This window comes from Onychomys torridus, chromosome 6, assembly GCF_903995425.1.
Source record: "Onychomys torridus chromosome 6, mOncTor1.1, whole genome shotgun sequence".
In the NCBI taxonomy this organism is placed as follows: Eukaryota; Metazoa; Chordata; class Mammalia; order Rodentia; family Cricetidae; genus Onychomys; species Onychomys torridus.
In genome coordinates, this window is record NC_050448.1 from 17,562,272 (window position 1) to 17,585,792 (window position 23,521).

The 23,521-nt window shown below is 36.0% G+C and overlaps 1 protein-coding gene across 7 annotated transcripts in view; it reads left to right on the plus strand.

The window, feature by feature from the left end:
* Kiaa1109 (KIAA1109 ortholog) overlaps positions 1-23,521 on the plus strand; it is a 201,653-nt gene that overhangs the window by 61,567 nt on the left and 116,565 nt on the right. For 6 of the 7 annotated variants that reach the window (XM_036190575.1, XM_036190569.1, XM_036190574.1 and 3 more), the window contains exons 21-31: positions 2,283-2,510; positions 3,757-3,894; positions 6,777-6,956; positions 8,164-8,292; positions 10,280-10,399; positions 11,811-12,091; positions 12,810-13,060; positions 17,346-17,604; positions 19,254-20,091; positions 21,649-21,719; positions 22,271-22,444. In XM_036190575.1, the coding sequence (XP_036046468.1) occupies positions 2,283-2,510; positions 3,757-3,894; positions 6,777-6,956; positions 8,164-8,292; positions 10,280-10,399; positions 11,811-12,091; positions 12,810-13,060; positions 17,346-17,604; positions 19,254-20,091; positions 21,649-21,719; positions 22,271-22,444 (2,669 nt within the window). The remainder of the gene's footprint in view (positions 1-2,282; positions 2,511-3,756; positions 3,895-6,776; positions 6,957-8,163; positions 8,293-10,279; positions 10,400-11,810; positions 12,092-12,809; positions 13,061-17,345; positions 17,605-19,253; positions 20,092-21,648; positions 21,720-22,270; positions 22,445-23,521) is intronic. The other variant, XM_036190571.1, reaches the window with a different exon arrangement.

The window sequence follows — 23,521 nt, forward strand, 5'->3', positions numbered from 1 at the left end:
TGCCATGCTGGTGGTGGTTGTGGTTCATATGTGTCATAACTGGGTAAAACGGTTGGTTGTTGGTTTGTAGGATGGTGGGGCTCAGACGTTTGGGCCAGAAAACCATTTACCGATAAAATCTCTTGAAGGAGTTTTATCTGCTACATACTTGTCTGGATTCCATGCCTGCCACATACCTGCTGAACCTGTCTCCAAGACTGGGATGGTGTTTTAATAACAGAAAAATAATGTATTGAATTGAGTTTGATCACTAAACACAGTTTTTATAAATTTAATTATAGAACCCGGGAAAATGGCTCAGTGTGTAAAAGTACTTGCTGTGCAAGTATGAGCACCTGAGTAGAATCCTGAGCATCATATAAAGAGCCATGTGTGATTGTATGTGCTTGTAACACTAGTGTGTGATCAGAGACAAGTGGATCTTGGTTGAATGGTGATCCTGCAGTTCAGTGAGGTTGTGTTCTCAAAGGATAAGAAGAGCAGTTAAGGAAGACACCTGACATCCTCCTCTGGCCTCTGCATGTGTATGCACCATATATTTATATACTATGCACATGTAGCATACATGCACACACGTGAAATTTAATGTTGAAATTAAGATATAACACAGTGTTTATCTTTTTATATATGCTTCAGTTTGTTTCTGTTTTATAAAGACATTTACCAAGGTTTTAGATTGTATCAGTATTATTTAGAGGTGGACAGCACTAGAAAGTAGAGGGAAAAGTACTAGTTGAGTCAGTAGCAGTGGGATTTTAATTTTAGTCTTTCTATTTTATATGACCTTAAAGAGTATTCTTTCCTGGGAAAAGGTGCTGTGGCAAAATACTGACTTGGTTCTCATATTTAACAATATAACTCTGATAATACTTAACAGCTTTTCTTTCATACTCACAGATCAAATAGGCAAAATCAAACTTTATAGTCAGTTGGAAAAAAGAACTTCATTCAAAACTAAATTTGTTTCTTATGCCAATTAAGTTTTATTTGCAAATATAAGGAAATCAGAATAATAATGCTTGTGTATGAAATAAAAATTAATGAACTATGTGGAAAGAAATTTGTTAATTGTTGGTAAAGCATGTTTGTATTTCAGTAACAGCACAAGCTAGATATATTTTTTTTAATTTAAGAAAATTTTATTTTCACTTTACATGCCAACCATAGATCCCTCTTATCCCTCCTCCTGCCCCCCCCCCCCCACCACATCTTCCCCCTCTCTACCCACCCCTCATCTCCTCCAAAAGGGTAAGGGCTCCATGGGGAGTCAGTAAAGCCTGGTATATTCAGTTGAGGCAGGACCAAGGCCCTCCCCCCTGCATCAAGACTGGGCAAGGTTTTGCACCATAGGTCATGGGTTCCAGAGTGCCAACTCATGCCCCAGGGATAGATCCTAGTCCCGTTGCCACCTGACTAAGCTACACAACTGTCCCCTGTATGCAGAGAGCCTAGTCCGGTCCCATGCAGGTTCCAGAGTTGTCGGTCTAAAGTTCATGAGGTCCTAGAGCTTGGTTCAGTTGTCTCTGTACATTCCCTTGTGAGCTTGACCCCTCCTTGCTCATAGAATCTTCTTCCCTTTCTGACTGGACTCCTGGAGCTTGGCCTGGTGCTTGGCTGTGGATCTCTGCATCTACAAGCTGCATATTCTTAAGAGCCTTTGAATATTTCTGATAAATATTACGACTGGAATGTATAATTATATATTTATATAATTGAACTTAGCCAAACTAATTTTCAGTGACTAGATCTGCCTTGCTCAAAACTTTTCCCTGGCGTTGTCTCATAACTCTGAGAAGCAAAGATTGAAAACCATTGAGCATACCTTCATACCTTCAGAGGTCTCTTTGAGAATGTACGTTTTTGTTAGTTGTCAAAGAGCTTTACTGTATTGCATATTTTGATGTAGAATATTTATTTACTAAGAGAAATATATATATATGTTTTTTCAAGACAGGGTTTCCCTGTGTAGCTTTGCACCTTTCCTGGAACTCTCTTGGTAGCCCAGGCTGGCCTCGAACTCAGAGAAATCCACCTGGCTCTGCCTCCCGAGTGCTGGGATTAAAGGTGTGCGCCACCACTGCCTGGCTGAGAAATATATTTTTTTCATATGATGTAAGTAGACCTGATGCTTTTAGTTAAATACAGCAGTTTAGAGAGATACATATTATCTAAAAGTAGGGCTCATAGGTATATCTCTTATTAATGATAGCTTGTTTAAAAATATTTATAGAAAATTTATTACATACCTTTTAAGTGGCAGCTTGTTTTTAAAATATTTACAGGAAAACTACTTTGGAGAAGATGACATGTATATGGATTTTGAAGAGGTTATTTCAAGCCCTGTTTTGTCACTGTCAACATCCTCCAGTTCTGGGTGGACTGCTGTTGGAGTGGACAATGACAAAAAAGAAAATGAAAGTTCAGCCAAGTCCATTCATCCACTTGCCTTGCGTCCCTGGGATATCACAGTACTTGTTAATTTGTATAAAGTTCATGGACGCCTTCCCGTGGTAAGTGTTTAGTATTAAAATGATCTGGGGTATATTATGTTATCTGTCTATTACAGGAAACTGTATATTTGTGCTTTGGTATACCCACATAAGAAAAAACTTAAATTCAAAAGCTTCTGAAGTTATCTCTTTACGTTTTTCTTCATTATATAATTATTTGGTCATTAATGCTTTTATTTATTTATTTATTTATTTATTTATTTATTTATTTTTTTGCTTGTTTGTTTATTTTCATTTAAGTTCTTCCTTCCTTGTGCTGTATAACTTTAAAATATTTTGCTATGACATATATTGTAGTAATCTAGTGGATATTCTAGAACTTTACATTTTCTTAGCTTTTATCATGAGTCCACAAACCAGTTTAGGGCATTCTGGCTGCATAGGACCCCCATTTCCTCTCCCAAAGAAGGTTCAGGCTTGACTCTGGTGTTGTTGTTTTCCTTTTGTTTTGTTTTTGTTTTGGCTCTTTTGAGGGGCCCACCACCCAGATCCCAAATAAATCACACAGAGAGGCTTATTCTTAATTATAAATACCTGGCCTTATCTTGTCTTAGTTTCTAGCCAGTTTTCCTTAACTTAACTTATCTCATCTACCTTTTGCCTTTGGGCTATTCCAGTTCTCTTACTTCTGTAAATCTTACTCTTTTTCCATAGCTGGGTGGCTGGCCCCTGGGTCCTCCTCTTTCTCTGGCTCCTTCCTCTTCTCTCTTCCCCTCCCAGATTTCTCCTTCTATATTCTCTGCCTACCAGCCTCACCTGTTTCTCTCCTGCCTTGATATTGGCTGTTCAGTTATTTATTAGACCATCAGGTGTTTTATACAGGCACAGCTTCATAGAGTTAAACAAATGCAACATAAACAAAATAACACACCTTAAAATAATAGTCCCCAACACTCTGGAGGTGGAATTGTGTTGTAGGTTTTGTTTTACTTCACTTGAAGCTTGTCCTTAAGCCTGTTGAAGCTGACTGGGCCCAACATACTGTGCTGAGAAGCCAGGGGCTTCAGACCAGGGCCATACAGGGAAGAGGGGACTCTGGAGCATTGTGTTGCAGACTGATTCCAGATCATATACCACCATTGCATAGCAGAAGTCACTTCTAGTTCTTATGTTGTTAAAAGAGGGGCAGAATAGCTAGCTTGGTTAGTAGTACTGGTATTTCCTTTGAAGAATCAAATTCTCTTAATCATGGTAAATGTTATTTTTGAAGTTTGTGTTTTGATGGTGATGTTTTGTTTAACTGTAGCATGGAACTACTGATGGTCCTGAGTGCCCAACAGCATTCTTGGAAAGGCTGTGTTTTGAAATGAAAAAAGGATTCAGGGAGACCATGCTGCAACTTGTCTTATCACCCCTGAATGTGTTTATCAGTGATAACTATCAGGTAATGTCAAATTGACATATGGTAAAGACTTAAGAGACTTATTACTAATACTTATAGAGTCAAAACAGTGTTGGCTTCTATATATAGTTTTTTTGTTTTTTTTTTTTTAAGTTAGATTTTTATTTTCACCATAGCAGTTTCGTATTAATGTGGACATTTAAGAGCTGTTTGAAGAGTCCATAATTTTTCTTTTGTTCAGTTCTCTATTTAGGTGAACCGAATTATGTTTTACTTCTTTTGCTTTTAGAAGTGGATCGGAATAGTTCATGACTTTGTGATATGTTTATAGAAGGGAAATAAATTCTGTTAGCCAGTACCATAATATTTTAAAATGTGTGTATATATCCCCCTCCACCCAAATTCTTTCATAGTATAAGACTTACATAATCGTAGTTCAGTCTCAGGCTGTGCATAGGTATGTGCCCATAGTTTGGCATCATTTTACCACATGTATATTCATGTGAACACTACCAAAAGGAAGAGACAGAACTGTCGTCACAGAGATCTCATTTGCATAAAGCTTTAACTTGTCATAGAATTTGAAAAAAACATTGCCCCTCTTTTCTGTGATCAGTAGGTTACTACAGATGCTTTATTTATGGGGTAAGTCTGTGGAAAGGAAAAGAAGACCATCTCAGTTTCTTTTTAGCCTTGAAGAAATTAATAAAAGGGGAAACAAATTTCTTAGGGGTGAATTCTAAGAATCTTAGATGAATTTCTAGTTTCTTCGGATTACCAAATCATCCTTCTGCTTTTAATTATCTCATTCAAAAAAGGCTTAACCAGATACAAAAAACCATTCTGGTGAGTTTATTATGAAGATTTACATTAACCTGTATTATTGAAGTACAGCAAATTTATAGAGAAATGAAATTATAAAATATAATTTGAGAATTAGAAAAATAATTCATGAGGAGATGTGAAAGCAGTTGTAGAAGTCCTGTTGGTGTTTTGTTTTCTAAATTACTTGAACTTGTTCTTTCTTCCCAAAGGCAAGGGTGCTGTGTACATCCTCTTGGCATTTACTTACCTATTTACCTTGTTCACATTCTGTTAGAGTAAGAAAGCTCTTTTTCGTTTGTCTAGACTGTTTAATGCACTTTTGTGATAGGAAGCTTCACAATGGAACCCTTCCCAAGGCTCACTGATGAACCACCATTCAAACTGCCATTATTTACTCCTGGTAACATTATTCTTAACTCAGTGCTTTAAAGTAAAGGATTTGAAGTGAAATATTGGTTGCTATGTACAATTATGAAGCAACACACCTTTTTACTTTATGGTAATTTCAGGGTTGTGAACCTATCTTTTTAGGAATTATGGTTTAATTCGATACAGTATAATGCAAAGTGTAACATTCAAAATATAGTACTTATTTTGATGAATCAGATAAGTTGAAAATTCGAAAGTTTTTGCAGAAGAGACTTTTATTGATTATTCTTTTGCATTCTTTCTGATAAAAGGAGTTAAGGCATAGAGAATAGATACATTTTATATAAAGTCATACAGCTCATGTAAAACTAAAATTGTAGGAAAAAAGCATCTAGTTATTGCAGTCATAATTTGAAATTTCTTGTAGAAAACTTTTTACAGATTTAGCCTTTTTTTTGTTTTAAAAAGTACATTTTCATAAATGTATTTCAAGACAGAGATACTAACTTCATGATAGAACCTACACACATACACAAAAGTAAAACCATAGTAGTAATAGTTTACTAAATATCTGTGAACTCTCTTAACATATATTGTTTGTTGAAGGTCCCAACGAAAGAGTTCTGTCTAGCTAGTTAGTAGCTTCCACTTTTTGTGTCACATTGTTAAATAAAGTGAGGTTCTTGGTGAACAAAACAGAATCGATCATTATCCAAGTGATTTTGGTGGAGAAAATAATATGGAAAATTTGAAATCAAAATAATTTCAAGTATAAAAAGTATACAGATGTATATAGTACTTTGGTAGCATGTAGTAAGGTCTGGAGGCAAGAATATGATCAATCATATTTGCATTTTTGAAAGATAAGTTTGGTTGATGGTAGAGTAGGAGCAAAAAGATAAAATACATATGGGAAGGCTGTGTGAAGTTATTACAGGAGGTAATAATAAATGAACAAAGATGATAGAAAAGATGGAAAAATGTCCATGTGTTTATGAACATTTCTGTGTGTGTGTGTGTGTGTGTGTGTGTGTGTGTGTGTGTGTGTGTTTGTTTGTGTGTGTGTGTGTGTGTGTTAGTGTTAGTAGGGATCAACTGAGGGCTTTGTGTGTGCTAGGCAACATTCTTTCATTGGACCAGAATACATCTAGACCTATATGTATTATTAATAATTTTTTTTGAAGCCAATGTGTCAAAGAACACTTTGTTTTAGGATATATCCTTTGTTTTTCTAACTATGTCTTAGACACTTAATCTTAGTTAAAAGACTTATAAACAATTCTGAATGTCTTAGATTTCTCTCTGAAAGACATGCTTTTGGTAGTAAGTCTATAAAGTCCTGAAATCTGTGTAGATCTTTGTCCTCCTTCCATTCCCCATCTTCGTGATTATATAGTCTTTCCTCAGTTTTCTTCTTCGTTTGAGTATTTTAATATCTTGATTCCTAGCCCACAAGATTGACCTCTTACATTTCCTGTCAGAGTACTAAATTGTTATCATTGTAACATGTAAGCAGTTACCAGCCTGAGAGCTGCATACTTTCAGGATTTAGTACCTTCCCTTGTGGTGGGCTCCATAGATATGTAGATGCTGTACCACATCAGCTGAACACAAAATGCCTAAGGATAATTTTGAAGTCAGCGTAATTTTATTGTTAATATCTGGGGAGTGGGGATAAAACAACTAGAAATTACAATGTGTTTTCTTGGACTTGTTGTTGTTGTTTTCAGCAGCGACCACCTGTGGATGAAGTACTCAGGGAAGGTCACATCAATTTGTCAGGTCTCCAGCTGAGAGCACATGCTATGTTCTCAGCGGAAGGTCTTCCCTTAGGAAGTGACTCTTTAGAATATGCATGGTTGATTGATGTGCAGGCTGGAAACCTTACAGCTAAAGTCACAGCACCACAGGTAGGTTCTCAGACTGCTGTCTGCATAGGTTCATTCTCACAGTACTACTGTCTTCTACCATCTTCTTTGTTTCCTTACTCACCTTCTTAAGAATCACTATATGCTAGCCTGATTCCAGTAATGACCTTCTGATGGTAGTCATTCTTGACAATCAGAATTTAGCAACAGACAAGTCATTGACAAATTTTACTTTTCTGAGCCATATATAATTGACTAATATGAATTCTGCTTAATACATGAGTTTTAAACTTTATTGGGGGGGGGGGAGAAAGATGCTCCAGTATTAGAAAGCCAACTAATTTAGCGTTAATAATACATTTTTATAGAATAGTTCTCATCAATTTGTGTTTTTCTCATGTCATGTGTTATATGGAACCACATTACTTTAACCCATAGATAATTTTATGTTTATTGTATTCTTTGTTTTAAATGTAAAGTCCATATAGCCTAATTTCTGATATTATGTATTTTGGAATGACATGTTTATACCCATCTCAATGTGTTTATTGTTAACAGCTCTGATGAAATATAAAATCAAGGGTATTTTTAGTCAGTATCTGAATAATTAATTCTATTCACTTAAGCTATTCAGTGCTTTATTTTTTTGTTTTGTTGTTGTTTTTTGTTTTGTTTTGTTTTTTGAAACAGGGTTTCTCTGTGTAGCTTTGCGCCTTTCCTGGAACTCACTATGTAGCCCAGGCTGGCCTGGAACTCACGGAGATCCGCCTGGCTCTGCCTCCCGAGTGCTGGGATTAAAGGTGTGCGCTTCCACCACTCGGCTCAATGCTTTAATCTTAAAAGTACCTAGTTTTTTAAAATTGTAACTCAGTGTTATAATAGGCAACTAGATTTTTCAACATTAAATCTTAATTATAGGCTTTTAGATACCTTTTTCTTCAGTTACCTATACAGTGGATCTAGTTAGCTTTAGACAGATAAAGGTCTAACCCTTGATTTAAAAAGTATTTACTTTAGAAGTTGCCAGGGGAGAATTTCTAGTTGAAATTGGTTTTCATTTAACAATGTATTGACATTCACAAATAAAAAGCAGCAAGCTTATAAATAATAACAAGATAGAAAATTATTGGCTATCCAGTATTTGTTAAGTAGCAGTTATACAATTTTGAGTTCTTTCAGCTCATGTTAGACTTTTGAATACTGAACACTTCTTTAGAATGCTAATAGTATTGTCACCTGTTATTTATAGCTGGCATGTCTCTTAGAATGGGGGCAGACGTTTGTTTTTCATGTGGTATGTCGGGAGTATGAACTGGAAAGACCAAAGTCAATAATAATATGCCAGCATGGAATTGATCGTCGGCTCTGTGAATCCAAGGTAAGTTAACAAGCATACTGGTGATGTTATAACCATTCTTGCCTTTTAAAAATGAAAGTTTGAGGCTTAGCTTTAAATCAAATGAATATAGCTATGAAGTTAAAAGCTCATTAATTTCAGTGAATGATTTTGTAAATTCTTAGCCAGTTAGTTAGTTGCATCTAAAATGAGGCCACATGAAAACAGTTCACAAATACAGATTTTATAAGAGTTTTATATTACTTTGCATTTTTACTGTTAATATTCCTATCTTACTGTACTATGATCCTATCCATTTGTAGTTTAGCTGTGCATATATAGATTTAGAAATTGAAGCAATAAGGCCAAGTAAATGACTTGTGTGGCTTGATTCACACACCATCCTAAAACTTACCTTTAGTATTGGCATTTGTCAGATTTCTGACTCCACAGATTATATGTTCTGTTCAGAATATGGAGCTACCTTCAGTTGGGGTTATTTAGCACCTCCACAAGGGTCATAGAGTATAGACAGGAGCCTCTACAGACTGTTTACATAGTCAGTGAAATGCACAGTGTTACTGTCACTCCATGCCCTGTGTAGGTTTTAGAGGGCTATTTGTACCCTGTTTTGGAAGTATGCACACTTCAGTAAACCGAGAAATCATGGCAGTTTTCAAACCATAGTTTTGTGGCAGATAAGATGTTAACAGCTGAATCTTTCTTTTCCTAATAGTGCCTCCCTTTATATTCTTTTCCCATGCAAATTATATTTGTTACATCACTAAAATTTTATGTTAAAAAGGCATCAGTGCCCCCACAAAAATCAAACAGCAAGGTGTTTGTGTTGTTCTTAAAGTTTTTATTAGTCAGGCTTATTGAGTCATAATTTACATGTGATACATTTACTCTTTTTAAGTTGTATAATGTAAGTTTTACAAATGCTGTATACATGTGTGTAGCCATTAGCACCAGTGCAGATACAGAACATTTTATACATTGGAAAATTTGTTTTATTATTTCAGTCAGCTCTTGCCTTACACATAAAGTCCTGAAAATCTGTGTAGATCTTTGTCCTCCTTCCATTCCCCATCTTCGTGATTATATAGTCTTTCCTCAGTTTTCTTCTTCGTTTGAGTATTTTAATATCTTGATTCCTAGTCCACAAGATTGACCTCTTACATTTCCAATCTACCTTTTTTGTCACTTCATGTTGTTTTGCTCAGCTCTGTTGTATACAGTTTATTATTATTGTATGTATGTGTATTTGGTACATGTGCATGGGTACTCATGTGCCTCAGTACTTATGTAGTGGTCAGAGGATGACTTTGTGGAGTTGGTCCTCTCTTTCTACCTTAATGTGAGTTCTGGAGAGTTCAGGAGGCTTGCATTGGCAAGTGCTCTTCCCTGCTGAGCCATCGTGAAAGCCCTTACTTCTAATTGTTCCTAAGGAAATCCATTAGTATAGGGCATTGATTGCCCCGAAAAGCAACTATTTCTTCTTGTTGCTATATCACTAGTATTTCTCATATGCTCTTTGGTTTATCTGTATTATCATAAGTATGAAAATATTTATAGCTTATTTACCCATATTTGGTATGAAAACATGCATGTGTGCCTGTGCATGTGATTTTCATAAGGAGATCTTATACCTGTAAAATGCTGTGCACTTTATATTAAGCTTGTGATGTGTTTACTTCATCAATTTACTCTGACATATTTTTAGTCTCAATAATAAGTATTATATATTCAATAAATATATGTAAGATATAGTATATACATATGTATAATGTAGTTAGAGAAAGACAGAGATTGAGAGATTTGCCATTTTTGAAATTGGTACATAGTTACATAAGGCCGGGCTTCTAGTTGATTAATTTGATTTCTGATTATTTCAGTTATCATTGTAAAAGAATGAAACTTAATTGAGTAAAAAATGAGCATGTAAGAAGAATTTTACTTAAATAATGAGATTTGTTTAAGTGTCAAAATAATGAATTAATAGTTGGACTATCCTTTTTTATTTTAGTTGAGTTGTATTCCTGGGCCTTGTCCACCATCAGATGATTTAAAATATACCATGACTCGTTTAGCAGTAGATGGAGCTGATATTTATATTGTGGAACATGGTTGTGCTACAAATATAAAGGTAACCGTTTGTTTATTTCTTAGCCAGGGTAATTCTTTTTCCTTTTGCTAAATCAAGTCTCCATATCTTGAAACATTTGTACTGTGTCATCTCATAGACTATTCATACTGTTTGCTGTACGTTCTCTTGAAGTATTGTTTCTGTTAGTATGTCAACCACTTTCTCACTATGAATTACTGTAGCATTGATTCAAATAGCGGGTTGCAGTTAGTTATAGCCATGGTATAGTATTTTTAAAAAAGGATAATACTTTGAGTCACTTAAAAAGCTGGATGCCATGGCACACCTCTTTACTCCCAGTACTCCTATGGTAAGGTAGGAGGCAGAGACAGAAGGACTGCCTGGACACTTGCAAGCCAGTTACAATTTCAGAGTGGTAGCAGAAACAGGAGATCCTGCCTCAGCAGGTAGAAGGAGAAAACCAACTTCCGAATGTTGTCTTCTGACTTCCACATGTGTTTCACAACACATGGTAGTAGTGTGTTCTCCCTCCCCTTCCTCCCTCCCTTCCTCCCTCTCTCTCTCCTTCTCTCCCTCTCCCTTTCTATCTCTCACTCATTCACTCAGTAAATAAATAAATAAATATAAAAAGTTTGTTTTGAATATCTATTGGTTTTACCCACTTATATTTTCTCTTTGCCTTCTGAAAGCATTTTCTTACCCTCTGCTTTATGAATTGCTTTAATTTTTTTTAAATCAAGCCCTGCTATGTATGTTCCTGGGGTTTCATGACTTAATACTCCCAATACTCTACCGTCTCTTGTTCCTTTGCAGTCATGCTCCTTTATGTGCATCTGCTCCTTAGAAATCACTTACCTATTTAGATGTGTGGGGGGGCATATAAATGCTACGTGTATGGAGGTCAGAGGAAAACTAGTAAGAGTTGTTCTTTTCTTTGACCATAGGGTTTCTGGGATCCAACTCCAGGCCTGCCAACATGTGTTTCTTCCCCCACTTTGCCAACCTTGCCAGCCAGCCCTGCTTTAAACAGCATTGTTCTTACATTCTTTTAATTTATTTATTTAGTATGTGTGCTAGAGTGTACATACCTGTTGAGTGCCTAGGTGCTTATATTGAAAATCAGAGGACAACTTGTAGGATTTAGTTCTTTCCATCTACCATTGGTTGTAGGAATCCAACTCAGATGGTCAGGATTGGTGATGGGCTCCCTTACCCATTGAACCACCTCACTGACACTTCCTGCTTATTTTTTATTGAATGTCTACTTTTCATATATTATTGAGTTGTACTTTTCCTTTGCTAATTTCCCCTTTTCTCCTTTATTCTTTCTTTTTGTTTCTTCTTCCTATTGTTTACTTTATTTCCAGTAGTCACCAGTTCTGTAGTTTCTGCTAAGATGCTTAAAAATACTGCAATTACAGCTTTGTTTCATTTTCTAATTGAACTTTAGATGGGTGCAATTCGGGTTGCAAACTGTAACCTCCACAATCAGTCAGTTGGGGAAGGAATAAGTGCTGCGATTCAGGACTTTCAAGTGAGACAGTATATTGAACAATTAAATAACTGCAGAATTGGACTTCAACCAGCAGTGCTACGGAGAGCCTACTGGCTAGAAGCTGGGTCAGCCAACTTAGGTCTTATAACAGTTGATATTGCCTTAGCTGCTGATCATCATTCTAAACATGAGGCTCAAAGACATTTTTTGGAAACTCACGACGCCAGAACTAAAAGGTAGGTCAAAGTCTTTTAAGAGTGATGGTATCAACTTCCATTGAAAATTACTTGATAATTTTAGAGGAAATTCTACAGTTGGAGTGGAGTAAAAATATTTTAAATAAAGATTTACTGTGATTGTGCTCCTGTACTTTGATTAATGCATAAAGACCTGATACTTATAAGTAAATATATCATTTGAGGTTCTGTAGTGATGGTGTGGTTTTGGAAATAACACTATTATTATTTTTTTATGTTTTCCAAGTCTATACTACGTATTTTAACATCCATACAATTTAAATTCTAATTTCCAGGTAACATTTTATGAGACACTACTCTTTCTCTCAGCTCTGTGCTTCATCACCCCTAGAAAGCATCACACCATTATGTACTGCCGAAAAGTCTTCTGGCAGCCTTCCAAACTTGAGGGATGAGTAAGAACAACTACACCTGGTTTCATTAGCTTTTAAGGAATGATTATACCTTTTAAAACAATTGCCAGAGCCCATTATTATTATTACTTATTTTCATCTTCTGCTGTGGTACAGCTGTATTTTGTTTTGAAAGGTGAACTGATTAGATATACTGCAGTATTAAATGGTTAATTATATTTACTTTGATTTTGATATATATTAATAATTGAGTTAGTTATACTTGATTATCTACCTTTTAAAAATCTTTTTAATGAGGTTTCTTCTATGTTGTTTTTGTTTGTTTTATTTTGGGTTTTGTTTAGGTTGTGGTTTTTGTGGCCAGATGATACCTTGAAGAATAAGAGGTGCAGAAACAAGTGTGGCTGTCTTGGTGGTTGCAGATTCTTTGGTGGCACAGTAACTGGCCTAGATTTTTTCAAACTTGAAGAGTTGACACCTTCCAGTAGCTCTGCATTTTCAAGCATAAGTGCGGAATCTGATATGTATTATGGCCAGTCTTTGCTACAGCCTGGAGAATGGATCATTACTAAAGAAATCCCTAAAACTGTAGATGGTAATAAAAATGTGTTGTATGTCTGGAGCTAATCTCTTCCCTCTGTCCCTGTGCCATTCTGAGAGAAATGTTGTTACTTTATTCAATGTAATTGATTCTTTTGAGTAGTGTTAGAGATAGGGCTTAAAATAATCTATATTCATTTTGCAAGTAACTTAAGGCCAGGTAAATGTAGTATTTCTTTTCTTTTTTTTGGGGGGGGGTGGTGGTGGTGACATGTGGTCAAGCTAGGTGTTCTAATAAGACTTCCTACTGTTGATAATGGGCAGCTTTCCCTGCAAAGCTTAGTATAAGCCTGTCTTCATATATACCATTTCTCTGAAGCTCATTTTCGTTTACTTTTATAGAATAACTTATCACTAGTAACATTTCATTAATGCCCTATAATACCAACTAATTTTCCCAAGATATTTTTCTTACCAGTAAAATTGAACATGTCAAGAGAGACATCTCATCTTCTGAGTGTATTTGGGATGGTGTTATAGATACACTGGCTTGGCTTGAGCTGTGCAACTCTGACTTTTTGATGTGCTAGATTTAGATTTCATGGTGTCATTTCTCCAAAGAACTCCAAATGAGTTTTCTTTTGGGCATCTTAGTTCTACATTTCTACAGTTAAGTTTAATCTTTACTGCTTAAAGTTGCCACATTACATAGATATGAAATTTAAAAAAATCTTGATATTTTACCAATTTCCAATATTTAGTATTTTCTCCTTAGGGCTACTCAAAAAAGACTTAGGGTTTTTTTGTTGTTGTTGTTGTTTTTTGGTTTTTTTTTTTTTTGTATATTTTAAAAATTAAAGTAGTTGTAAGAGTTTTTATTAGATTGATTTTCTATACATAGAAGCTTTTGAAGGAGACAGCTAGGCTGCCGTGCTAAATCCTTGTTTAATGGTAATGCAAACATGTGTATTTGTTATTTAGGTACATTGTATTTCAGGAATGTTACTATCATATAAAACTTACAAGTAACTTAAATTTCTTGGGATTTAAAAAATAAAATGGATATTAGCATATGGCTGTCTTCTTGTAACCTTCTAGGTGAATAATGTTTATTTTACAATGTTAACCCTGACATTCTTCTCATTTCTTCCTCAAGCAATCATGTGAGGTGGACATTATATGTTATTCATTTAGTATTTTTGAAACATGCTCTTTCTATGTAGTTGGCCTCAAAAATCACAGTTCTCCTGCCTCTAGGGTTACAAGCTTTTTTTGTGCCAATATGCCTGGTTTATCCCTGCTCTACAGGGTAGAAAATGAAGGGTTTTTTGAGACTAAGTTGTATCAAATCATACAGCTGCCAACTGTATGGCTGAGTAGAAGTTGGAATCCAGGTCACTAAAGATGCTTTGATGTTCTTTCCTCTATCCTAAAGTTGGCACTAACAATGAGGACTGCTTGATTTTCTGATTTGCAGATTAAAACCTAACTGTCACAAACTCAAGGAAGACTTTGTATGGGAAATTTAAACATGGGGCAAAGGCGGGGAAAGATAGCATTTTCTCATGTAAACAGATCAAGGGCAAAGTTAATTTTAATTTTTACAGCGTTTAATCTCCTTTGGGATTCTTGAGAACAGGTTATAGATACTAAATTACCCAGGATTCATTTGTAAGGGAAATCACCATTAGTGCCTACAGTATGTGGTTTCTGACTGTTGAGTCTTCCTGGAGCTAATGTAGATAAGTAGTGTCAGGATGGAGTAAACAAGTTTATACTGGTAGAATTAAGGATTCACTTAGTGTCTGTCATGTGGAAATGAGTCAAACTTGGTTTTCGTTGACTTTCAGTGCACTATTTTGCTTTGTTAAATCCATAAATCTTTTTTTTTTAACCCTTATTCTTTTCTCATACATTATAGCCCAACTCAGTTTCCCTCCCTCCAATCTTCCCAATCCCTCCTCATACCTCCCCTCTCCCAGATCAATTCCTCCTGTTTCAACTCAAAAAAGAAAGGAAGGAAGGAGTGAGTGAGCAGCCCTCCCCAGGATATCCACCAAACATGGCCTAACAAGATACACAAGACTGGGCACAAACTCTCATATCACAGTTGATGAGGCCTTAGGAGGAAAAGGGTCCCAAGCACAGGCAGTAGAGTCAGAGATACCCCTGACTCCCACTTTTATGAGTCCCACAAGAACACCAAGCTACACAACCATAACATATTCAGAGGACCTAGCTTAGACTCACACAGGTTCCATATTTGTTACTTTTAGTATCTGTGAGCTCTATAAGATCTGCTTAGTTGACTCAGTGGTTTGTGTTTTTGTAATGTCCTCGACCCCTCCTACGATCCTTCCTCTTCCTCTTCTGAGGCTTTCCCCTGGCTCAGCTTAGTGTTTGGCTGTGGGTCTCTGCATCTGTTCTCATCAGTTGTTAGATGACTCCTCTCTGATGATAATTTGGCTAGGCACCAATATATGAATAAAGCAGACTGTCATTAGTAGTAATCATTCCATTGATTTCTCTCTCTCTCTCTCTCTCTCTCTCTCTCTCTCTCTCTCTCTCTCTCTTTTTTCCCCCCAGTTGTGTTTGGTTTGATCCTGGGTCTTTTGACTGTCCTGCCTCTGGTTTATGGTCAACTGGCAATGTCAGGCATGGGCTTCCTCTCATGGCGTGGGCTAGCTACAAGTTGGATCAGTCATGAGTTGGCCATTCACACAGTTCTGTGCCCCATTGCCCCAGCAGTCTTGTAGGCAGGAAAGATTGTAGATCAAAGGTTTTGTGGCTGTGTTGATGTCCTAGTCCTACTGCAAGGAGCCTCACCTACTTATAAAAAATGGCCAGTTCATGCTCCATAGCTCTCATTACTAGGAGACTTTGCAAGGGTCACTCTCATAGATTCCAGGAAGTTTCCATTGAACTAGATTTCTACATCACCCCCGCCTCACCCCCAGTTCCAGTCATCTCTCCCAGTACACTTTCCCTCTATCTCTCCCACTCCCCACCCTATCCCTCTTGTTCCCGTCCCCACCTGTCCCCAGTTCACCCACAAAATCTATTCTATTTCCCAGGGAGATCCATATGTCCCCTCTTGAGCCCTCCTTGTTACTTAGCCTCTCTGGGTTGTAGCGTGATTTTACATTACGTAACAGCTAATGTCCACATCAAAGTGAGTATATACCATGTTTGTCTTTCTGGGACTGGGTTACTTCACTCAGGATGATCTTTTCTAGTTCCTTCCATTTGTCTGCAAATTTCATGATGTCATTGTTTTTAACAGCTGAGTAATACTCCATTGTGTAAATGTCCCTTGTCTTTTTCTATTCTTTGGTTGAGGGACATCTAGGTTGTTTTTTTTTTTTTTTTTTTTTTCCCCAGTTTCTGGCTATTATGAAAAAAGCTGCTTTCAACGTGTTTGAACAAGTGTCCTTTGGTAGGATGGAGTGTCCTTTGGGTATATGCCCAGGAGTGATATAGTTCGGTCTTGAGGTAGATCAATTCCCAATGTTTTGAGGAATTGCCATACTGATTTCCATAGTGTCTATACTAGTTTGCACTATCTTTGCCCTCCTTGAATTTCACCTGGAACTGTATTCTCTTAGAGAGTGTGTTTTCTGTTTATTAGCAGAGATCCCTTTTCTTGAGTACTTCAGGGATGGGTGGTTGAAGGGGAAAATTGAGCAAATTTTATGCTGTAGGGGCTCTGGGCAGCTAAAGAGCTATCCTTTTATCTGTAAGTGCTTGCTCCTTAATTTTTGTAGCACATTAAAGGGCTCTTACAAAACTTTGACATAGGGCTGATGTACTCCAGCTGTACATCCATTTATTGCTTTGTGTTTAAGGTTGTTCTAGACACTGAAAATATACTAGTGAATAGAAGATGATACAATCCCAGCTCCTATTCAACTTTTACAGCAAATATGGAAAATGTTTAAAACAAATTAATTTAAATGAAATACATAATGCCTGTATATTAAAGTTTTCTGTTAAATATGAATTGTGTGCATAAGTGTTCACACATGCACATACATGCTGGGGTCGAACTGCTGGTTTCCATATCCTGAGCACATTCTCTACTACTGATCTACCCTAGTCTTCAAAATCTTTAAATGAAAGATTAAAGAAGAAAAAGCAAAAGTTTACATATTATAGAGTGTGGATCCAGAATTTTGTAGACAACTCTTTGTAGTGTGTAATATGTTACTACGTGAAGTTAAATACTTGTGCTTTTTAAAAAAAGGACAGTACTTTTGATGTAGTTATATTAAATTGCCATATTTTTCATATATTCCTCCAAAAGTGTTTATAGTCACTTAACCCACATTTTATTTGTTTAGGTAATGTGAATGGTATGAAGAGGAAAGAATGGGAAAATAAATCAGTGGGAATAGAAGCAGAGAGAAAAACTCAGCACCTTAGTCTTCAGGTGCCCTTACGGTCTCACAGTTCATCCTCTTCCTCAGAGGAGAATAGCAGCTCCAGTGCTGCACAGCCATTACTGGCTGGTGAGAAGGAAAGCCCCTCTTCTGTTGCTGATGACCACTTGGTTCAAAAAGATTTCTTACATGGTACCAAAAGAGATGATGGCCAAGCAAGGTCAGTATTCAGTTAGACTTAGAAACTTGATGGTAACTGAATTATAATTACTTAAAATAGTAGCACAAGAAATTTCTTTCCACTCCTTCATTTTAGATTTATTCCTTGAACCTGAACATATATTTATATATCAATTTGTCTTTCCAAATAATTTAATATAATCTTTGCAGACATTAGAAAATTCAAGGATGTATTTATAATGGGTATATGTATCCTACCACTCAGTTAATTTTTGTTACTGTTCATATACTGTCCTACTTTGTTGAACATTTTTTGGTCTTCTTAACATATTAACAGTTGAACACTCCCTTCTTTTGAATTAACTTTGCTTGACAAGATGTGACCCTTTTCACAGTTTGCTCCCACCTTCTTGTCTGTGTCTTCTGTCTGTATTACCAGGCTCCACTTTGTTTTCTTTCCTTTTCCTCTTCCTACAGCCTGGCATTTGTTGAGTGGTGGCATTCCTCTGAGTTATGTTTTGATCCTTTCTCCATTCATTCTATGCAATTTCTCTAGCCAGTCTCAGTAGCTACTTAGCTTAATTATGACTGTAGCTAACATCTTTCAAATGTAAAAACTATAGTCAAAACCTTTGTCCCTCCAGCTGAGGTACACGAAGACCTTCAATTCAGTGTCATTAAAATGATTGTTTTCATATAGTTCTTTAGAGCAGTGGCTCTCAACCTTTTTCTTTTTTCTTTTCTTTTTTTTTTTTAATTTTAATTTTTTTTTTTTTGCCAGAGTTGAGGACTGAACCCAGGGCCTTGCGCTTGCTAGGCAAGCGCTCTACCACTGAGCTAAATCCCCAACTCAACCTTTCTAATGTTGTGACACTTTAATACAGTTCGTCATGTTGTAGTGACCTTCATCTGTAAAATGCCACTTCTTAACTATAGTTTTGCTACTGTTATGGATCGTAATGTAAATATTTTTGGAGATAGAGGTTTTCCAGAGGTTTGCAACCCACAGGTTGAGAACCACTGCTCTAGAGGAACAGAGCTGATTAAGTAGGCAGGTGTGTGTGTGTGTGTGTGTGTGTGTGTGTGTGTGTGTGTGTGTGTGTGTTGTATGTGCGTTTGTACAATATATATATATATGTGTGTGTGTGTGTGTGTTTGCCTGTATGAGTTTGTGCATACCATATCTGTGTAATATCCCCTGGAGTCCAAAAAAGGGTACCAAATCCTCTGAAACTTGAGTTACAGGCAGTTGTTAGCTGCCAAGTAGGTGCTGGGTCCTCTGCAAGAGCAGTAAGCGTTCTTAACTCCTGAGCCATCTCTCTAGCTGTCAGTCCTTCACCTGTCCCTAGTCAAACACTGTAAGTGTATATTGCTGGATAAGCTTTTAGAAGATGTGGAAAGAAAAAAACACATATAAATGTGCTAGTGTTCCTGAATTTCTATAAATTTTTGTGATGTTTAAGATGGTTGGTTTTTGTTTTGTGGGTTTTTTTTTTTTTTTTTTTTTTAGCTTTATGGGGAATATGAACTCATGTAATATTTTGCTATTTTGAATCAACATTATATTGTAAAATTCTAGATTTTCTTTTATTTTAAAAAGATCAAAATTACTAAAATGATTTTATAAGTACTTTATGTTTAAATTATGTGATGTCCTGAAAATAGAAACAGTTTTCCTCTCTGTTTTAGTATTCCTACAGAAATTTCAGGAACCAGTCCCGTGTCTCCTAATACCCAAGACAAGTCAGTAGGACAGTCTCCTCTGAGATCTCCTTTGAAGCGGCAAGCCTCTGTGTGTTCCACCCGACTTGGTAGTACTAAGAGTCTCACTGCTGCTTTTTATGGAGACAAACAGCCTGTCACAGTTGGAGTCCAGTTTAGTAGTGATGTCTCTCGAAGTGATGAAAATGTACTAGACTCACCAAAACAGAGGCGAAGTTTTGGTTCATTCCCATACACACCATCAGCTGACTCTAATTCATTTCATCAGTATCGGTCAATGGATTCCAGTATGTCAATGGCTGATAGTGAAGCCTACTTCTCTGCAGCTGAAGAGTTTGAGCCCATTAGCAGTGATGAAGGCCCTGGAACTTATCCCGGTAGAAAAAAGAAGAAAAAGCAAATGCAACAGATTGACTACAGTAGGGGTTCCATATATCACAGTGTAGAAGGACCCCTTACTGTCCATGGAGAAAGCATTACAGATCCCCGGACTCTTCCATTCAAAACTCATCCTTCCCAGGCATCCTTTGTTTCTGCATTAGGTGGTGAAGATGAAGTCATAGAACATCTGTACATTGTGGAAGGTGAAAAAACAGTAGAGACTGAGCAGATCACCTCTCAACAGCCTGTGATGAGTTGTTATCAGACTTACCTTACTCAGTTTCAGGTAATTAACTGGTCAGTTAAGCATCCTACCAACAAAAGAACCTCCAAGTCCTCATTGCATCGCCCCCTTGACCTAGATACTCCAACCAGTGAAGAAAGCTCTTCATCATTTGAACACCTCTCTGTTCCAACATTTAAGGTATAAATCAAATTGTTATTTTCCATTAATATACTTATATAGTAAAACTATTTTTTAAGTTGTTTTCAGAACTACTGAGTCATTTTAGCTATCTTTCTGAAATAGAGGCTTTCTATTGTATATGACTCTATGTACAACAATTAGGTTACAGGGTTATTCATGAGTATTATAAATTTAAACAAATTGAAGATGGCTTAAGGAGCTTGTAGCCTAATCTAAATTTTCAAGACTTCTAAGTTTAGGATCAAATCTCTTTAGTGAATTCAGATTTCCTGTGTCTTAAAAATAAGATTTTGGAGGCTGGAGAGATGGTTTAGTGGTTAAGAGCACATAATGTTTTTCTAGAGGACTGGAGTTCCATTTCCAGCACCCATGGTTGGCTTACAACTACCTGTAACTTCAGCTCTTGGGGATTCAGGTCTCTCTTGGCCTCCATAGTCACCTGTTCTCATGTACACATACTCACAGTGACAGGTATACACATAATTAAAAATAAAAAGATTGGAATTACTTTGAATAAATAATTTTCTATTGGTCCATAACTGTTACCAGCATATCAAGTTCAACTCAGTTAATGATTGAACTATTATAATTTAATGTGAATGTGGTTTCTGTAAATGACTTTAGAAAAGCCAAAAACATTTCAGAATATATTTAGTGATAATAGCCAGTATGAGAATTCTTATCTTTAAAACAATGAATAAAACAAAGTTTTATCATGTTAAACATTAAGATATATAAAGTCTATGGATCTAATGAACAGTGTTTGGGAATCTTTTTCTAGAGTGTGTTTGTATGTGTGTGTATTACATTACTCTCCATCTTATTTTTGATGGTGGACGACTCACTGAACTTGGAGATGGCTTTTTTGGATAGACTAGTTGGACATTGAACTCATTATTAGAGTTATAAGCACATGATTTCATGCCCGACTTTTTACATGGGTGCTAGAGATACAAACTCAGGTCATCGTGTTTATGCAACAAGCACTTTACCCACAGCACTATATTCCCCAGCCCAGGGCATAGTATTTAACTAAAAGTTGAAGAGGGAGGATTCATTGAGAATGAGAATCAGACCTAGGGCCTCTGGATTACAGGCAAAGGCAATGGTCATCTAAGCTTTCATGTATATAGTTGGTGCTTCTTTGTGGTTATACTAGGAGAAGACCGAAATCAGCTTCAGAAAAAACTAATTCACTGTGTAAAAGAACTCATGGAGGAAAGATATTTGAAATTCCTGTTTCAGTCATGTCTTCTTCTCATTCCACCCCCACAACTTTGTCACTTACTTGAATAAAGCACAGTTACCCATTGAATATTTTCTGTTAAATATTTATTTTGAATGTATTTCTTTTTTTCCAGAGCTGGGGACCGAACCCAGGGCCTTGTGCTTGCTAGGCAAGCGCTCTACCACTGAGCTAAATCCCTGACCCCTATATTGAATGTATTGAGATCATAATAGCAAGGTTACTTTGGGTATTCACAAATATTGTTGATTGTAACAATAAGAAATAATAAAAATTTTAGACATAAACAATATTTTATCCTATTCTAGGTCATAAAACAGGGACTCACTGCTAATTCTTTGCTAGACAGAGGGATGCAACTTTCAGGATCAACTTCAAAGTAAGAATTTACACTCTTATTTTTTAATTTTTAGACATAGGATCTTACTATGTTGCCTGACTTGACCTTGAATTCTGGAGCTAAAAGCCTCTGTCTTCAAAGCAGCTAGGGCTAAAGGTGCCTTAAAATTGCATTTTTAAAGTTCAGAGTCATAGTCCTTCTTGATTATGGGATTCGTAGGGTTTATTCTGAGTAATAACCATTTTGTACTTAATTTTAGGCACTATGTTAAGAATAAATTACCCCAAATAATTTTTTGTGTAGGAGTAGATAAACGTGTTTGCACATTTTAAGATGGGCTTATCAAGAAAATAAATACATGAACAATATTTTTTGTCATGTGATATAATTGACATGTTTGACCAAATTGCATTTTAGTACCTCCTTTGGCTTGCTTTTGAAAAGTATTTAGACTTGAAGTATTAGTCTCCGTGAGATTTTTTTCACTGAAATAGTTGTAGTTTAAATGTTTAGTTACTTTAAGGAAACTGCACCTTACTATTCTTGTTTCTAGTCTTTTAAATATGTGCTTTTCTGGTTAAACTATATAGCACACCATATACTCCATTAGACAAGAAAATTGTTGATAATACAGATGATGAAACGTTAACAGAAGAGTGGACCCTAGACCAGCCTGTTGCTCAGACCAAGACAACAGCCATTGTTGAAGTGAAAGGAACTGTTGATGTCGTTCTGACTCCACTGGTGGCTGAAGCCTTAGACAGGTATTAACTTTGTCTAAAAATATATCTACTTCTTTATAAAGTGACATGTTTTACATGACATAAGTAAATGTGAAAGTTGTTCATTTAAATGTTTATTAACTAGTTGTTTTGAGTAGAAATAGAAATAGATTTTAAAGAGGTCATGTTACTTTTTCAAACTAAATATATTATCATGTTGTAATAGTTATATTTTGTCTTTTACATTTGGACTAACAAGCGTAAAATGATCAAGTACTTGGGAAGTAATTATTTCATATTCTTCCTAGCTAATTGAAGAAATAAATAGTTATTCTGTCCTGCAAGGTGTATGTAATCTATTGAAGGAGATAAAATTGACATAAGTAAGAAGCCAAAGTGAAACAAAATGGAATGCAAATTGTGTAGAAAATGAAGAAGTTCAGAAAAGAAAAGACTCAATGAGGAGCAGTTTTCATGAAAATATTCCTTTTACTGGAAGGGTACATAGTTTTTTCTGATAAACTGTCAAGATTCTTGTAAGGAATCATACTAATGAAGAATATAGGAAGTTGTCTTTAGGAGATTCTAAGAGACTTACTCATTTAAAAATCAACTAAAAGCCAGATATGATGGCACATGTCTTTATGCCTAGCACTTGGGAGGCTGAAGGAGAGTCATGAACTTGATGTCAACCTGGGTAGCTACAAAGCAATACCCTGTCTCAGTAAACAAAAATGTCAACTCAGAATGTATTAGTAACTTAAGTAGAATACCTGCAATGTTAAACTACTACACGCACACACACAAAATGGACAGTGGAGACACTTCAGGACATTAAAATGTACAAAATTTCTTCATTTTTTGGAGGGATGGGGTGGGAATGTAAAACCATAGCAGCAAAAAAATAACTAGAATAGATAAATGGTATTACAACAAATTAAATTTTTTAGCAGACACAAGAACATAGTTCACAGGATGGGAGAAAATATTTATAAAGCAAACATTTGACAAAGGGTGGCTATTTAAAAATATATTAGGAATGCCAAAAATCTATTAGCAGATAAACAATCCAATTAAAAATAAACAGACATAAGTAGACTTTTCTCATTATTGATGTAC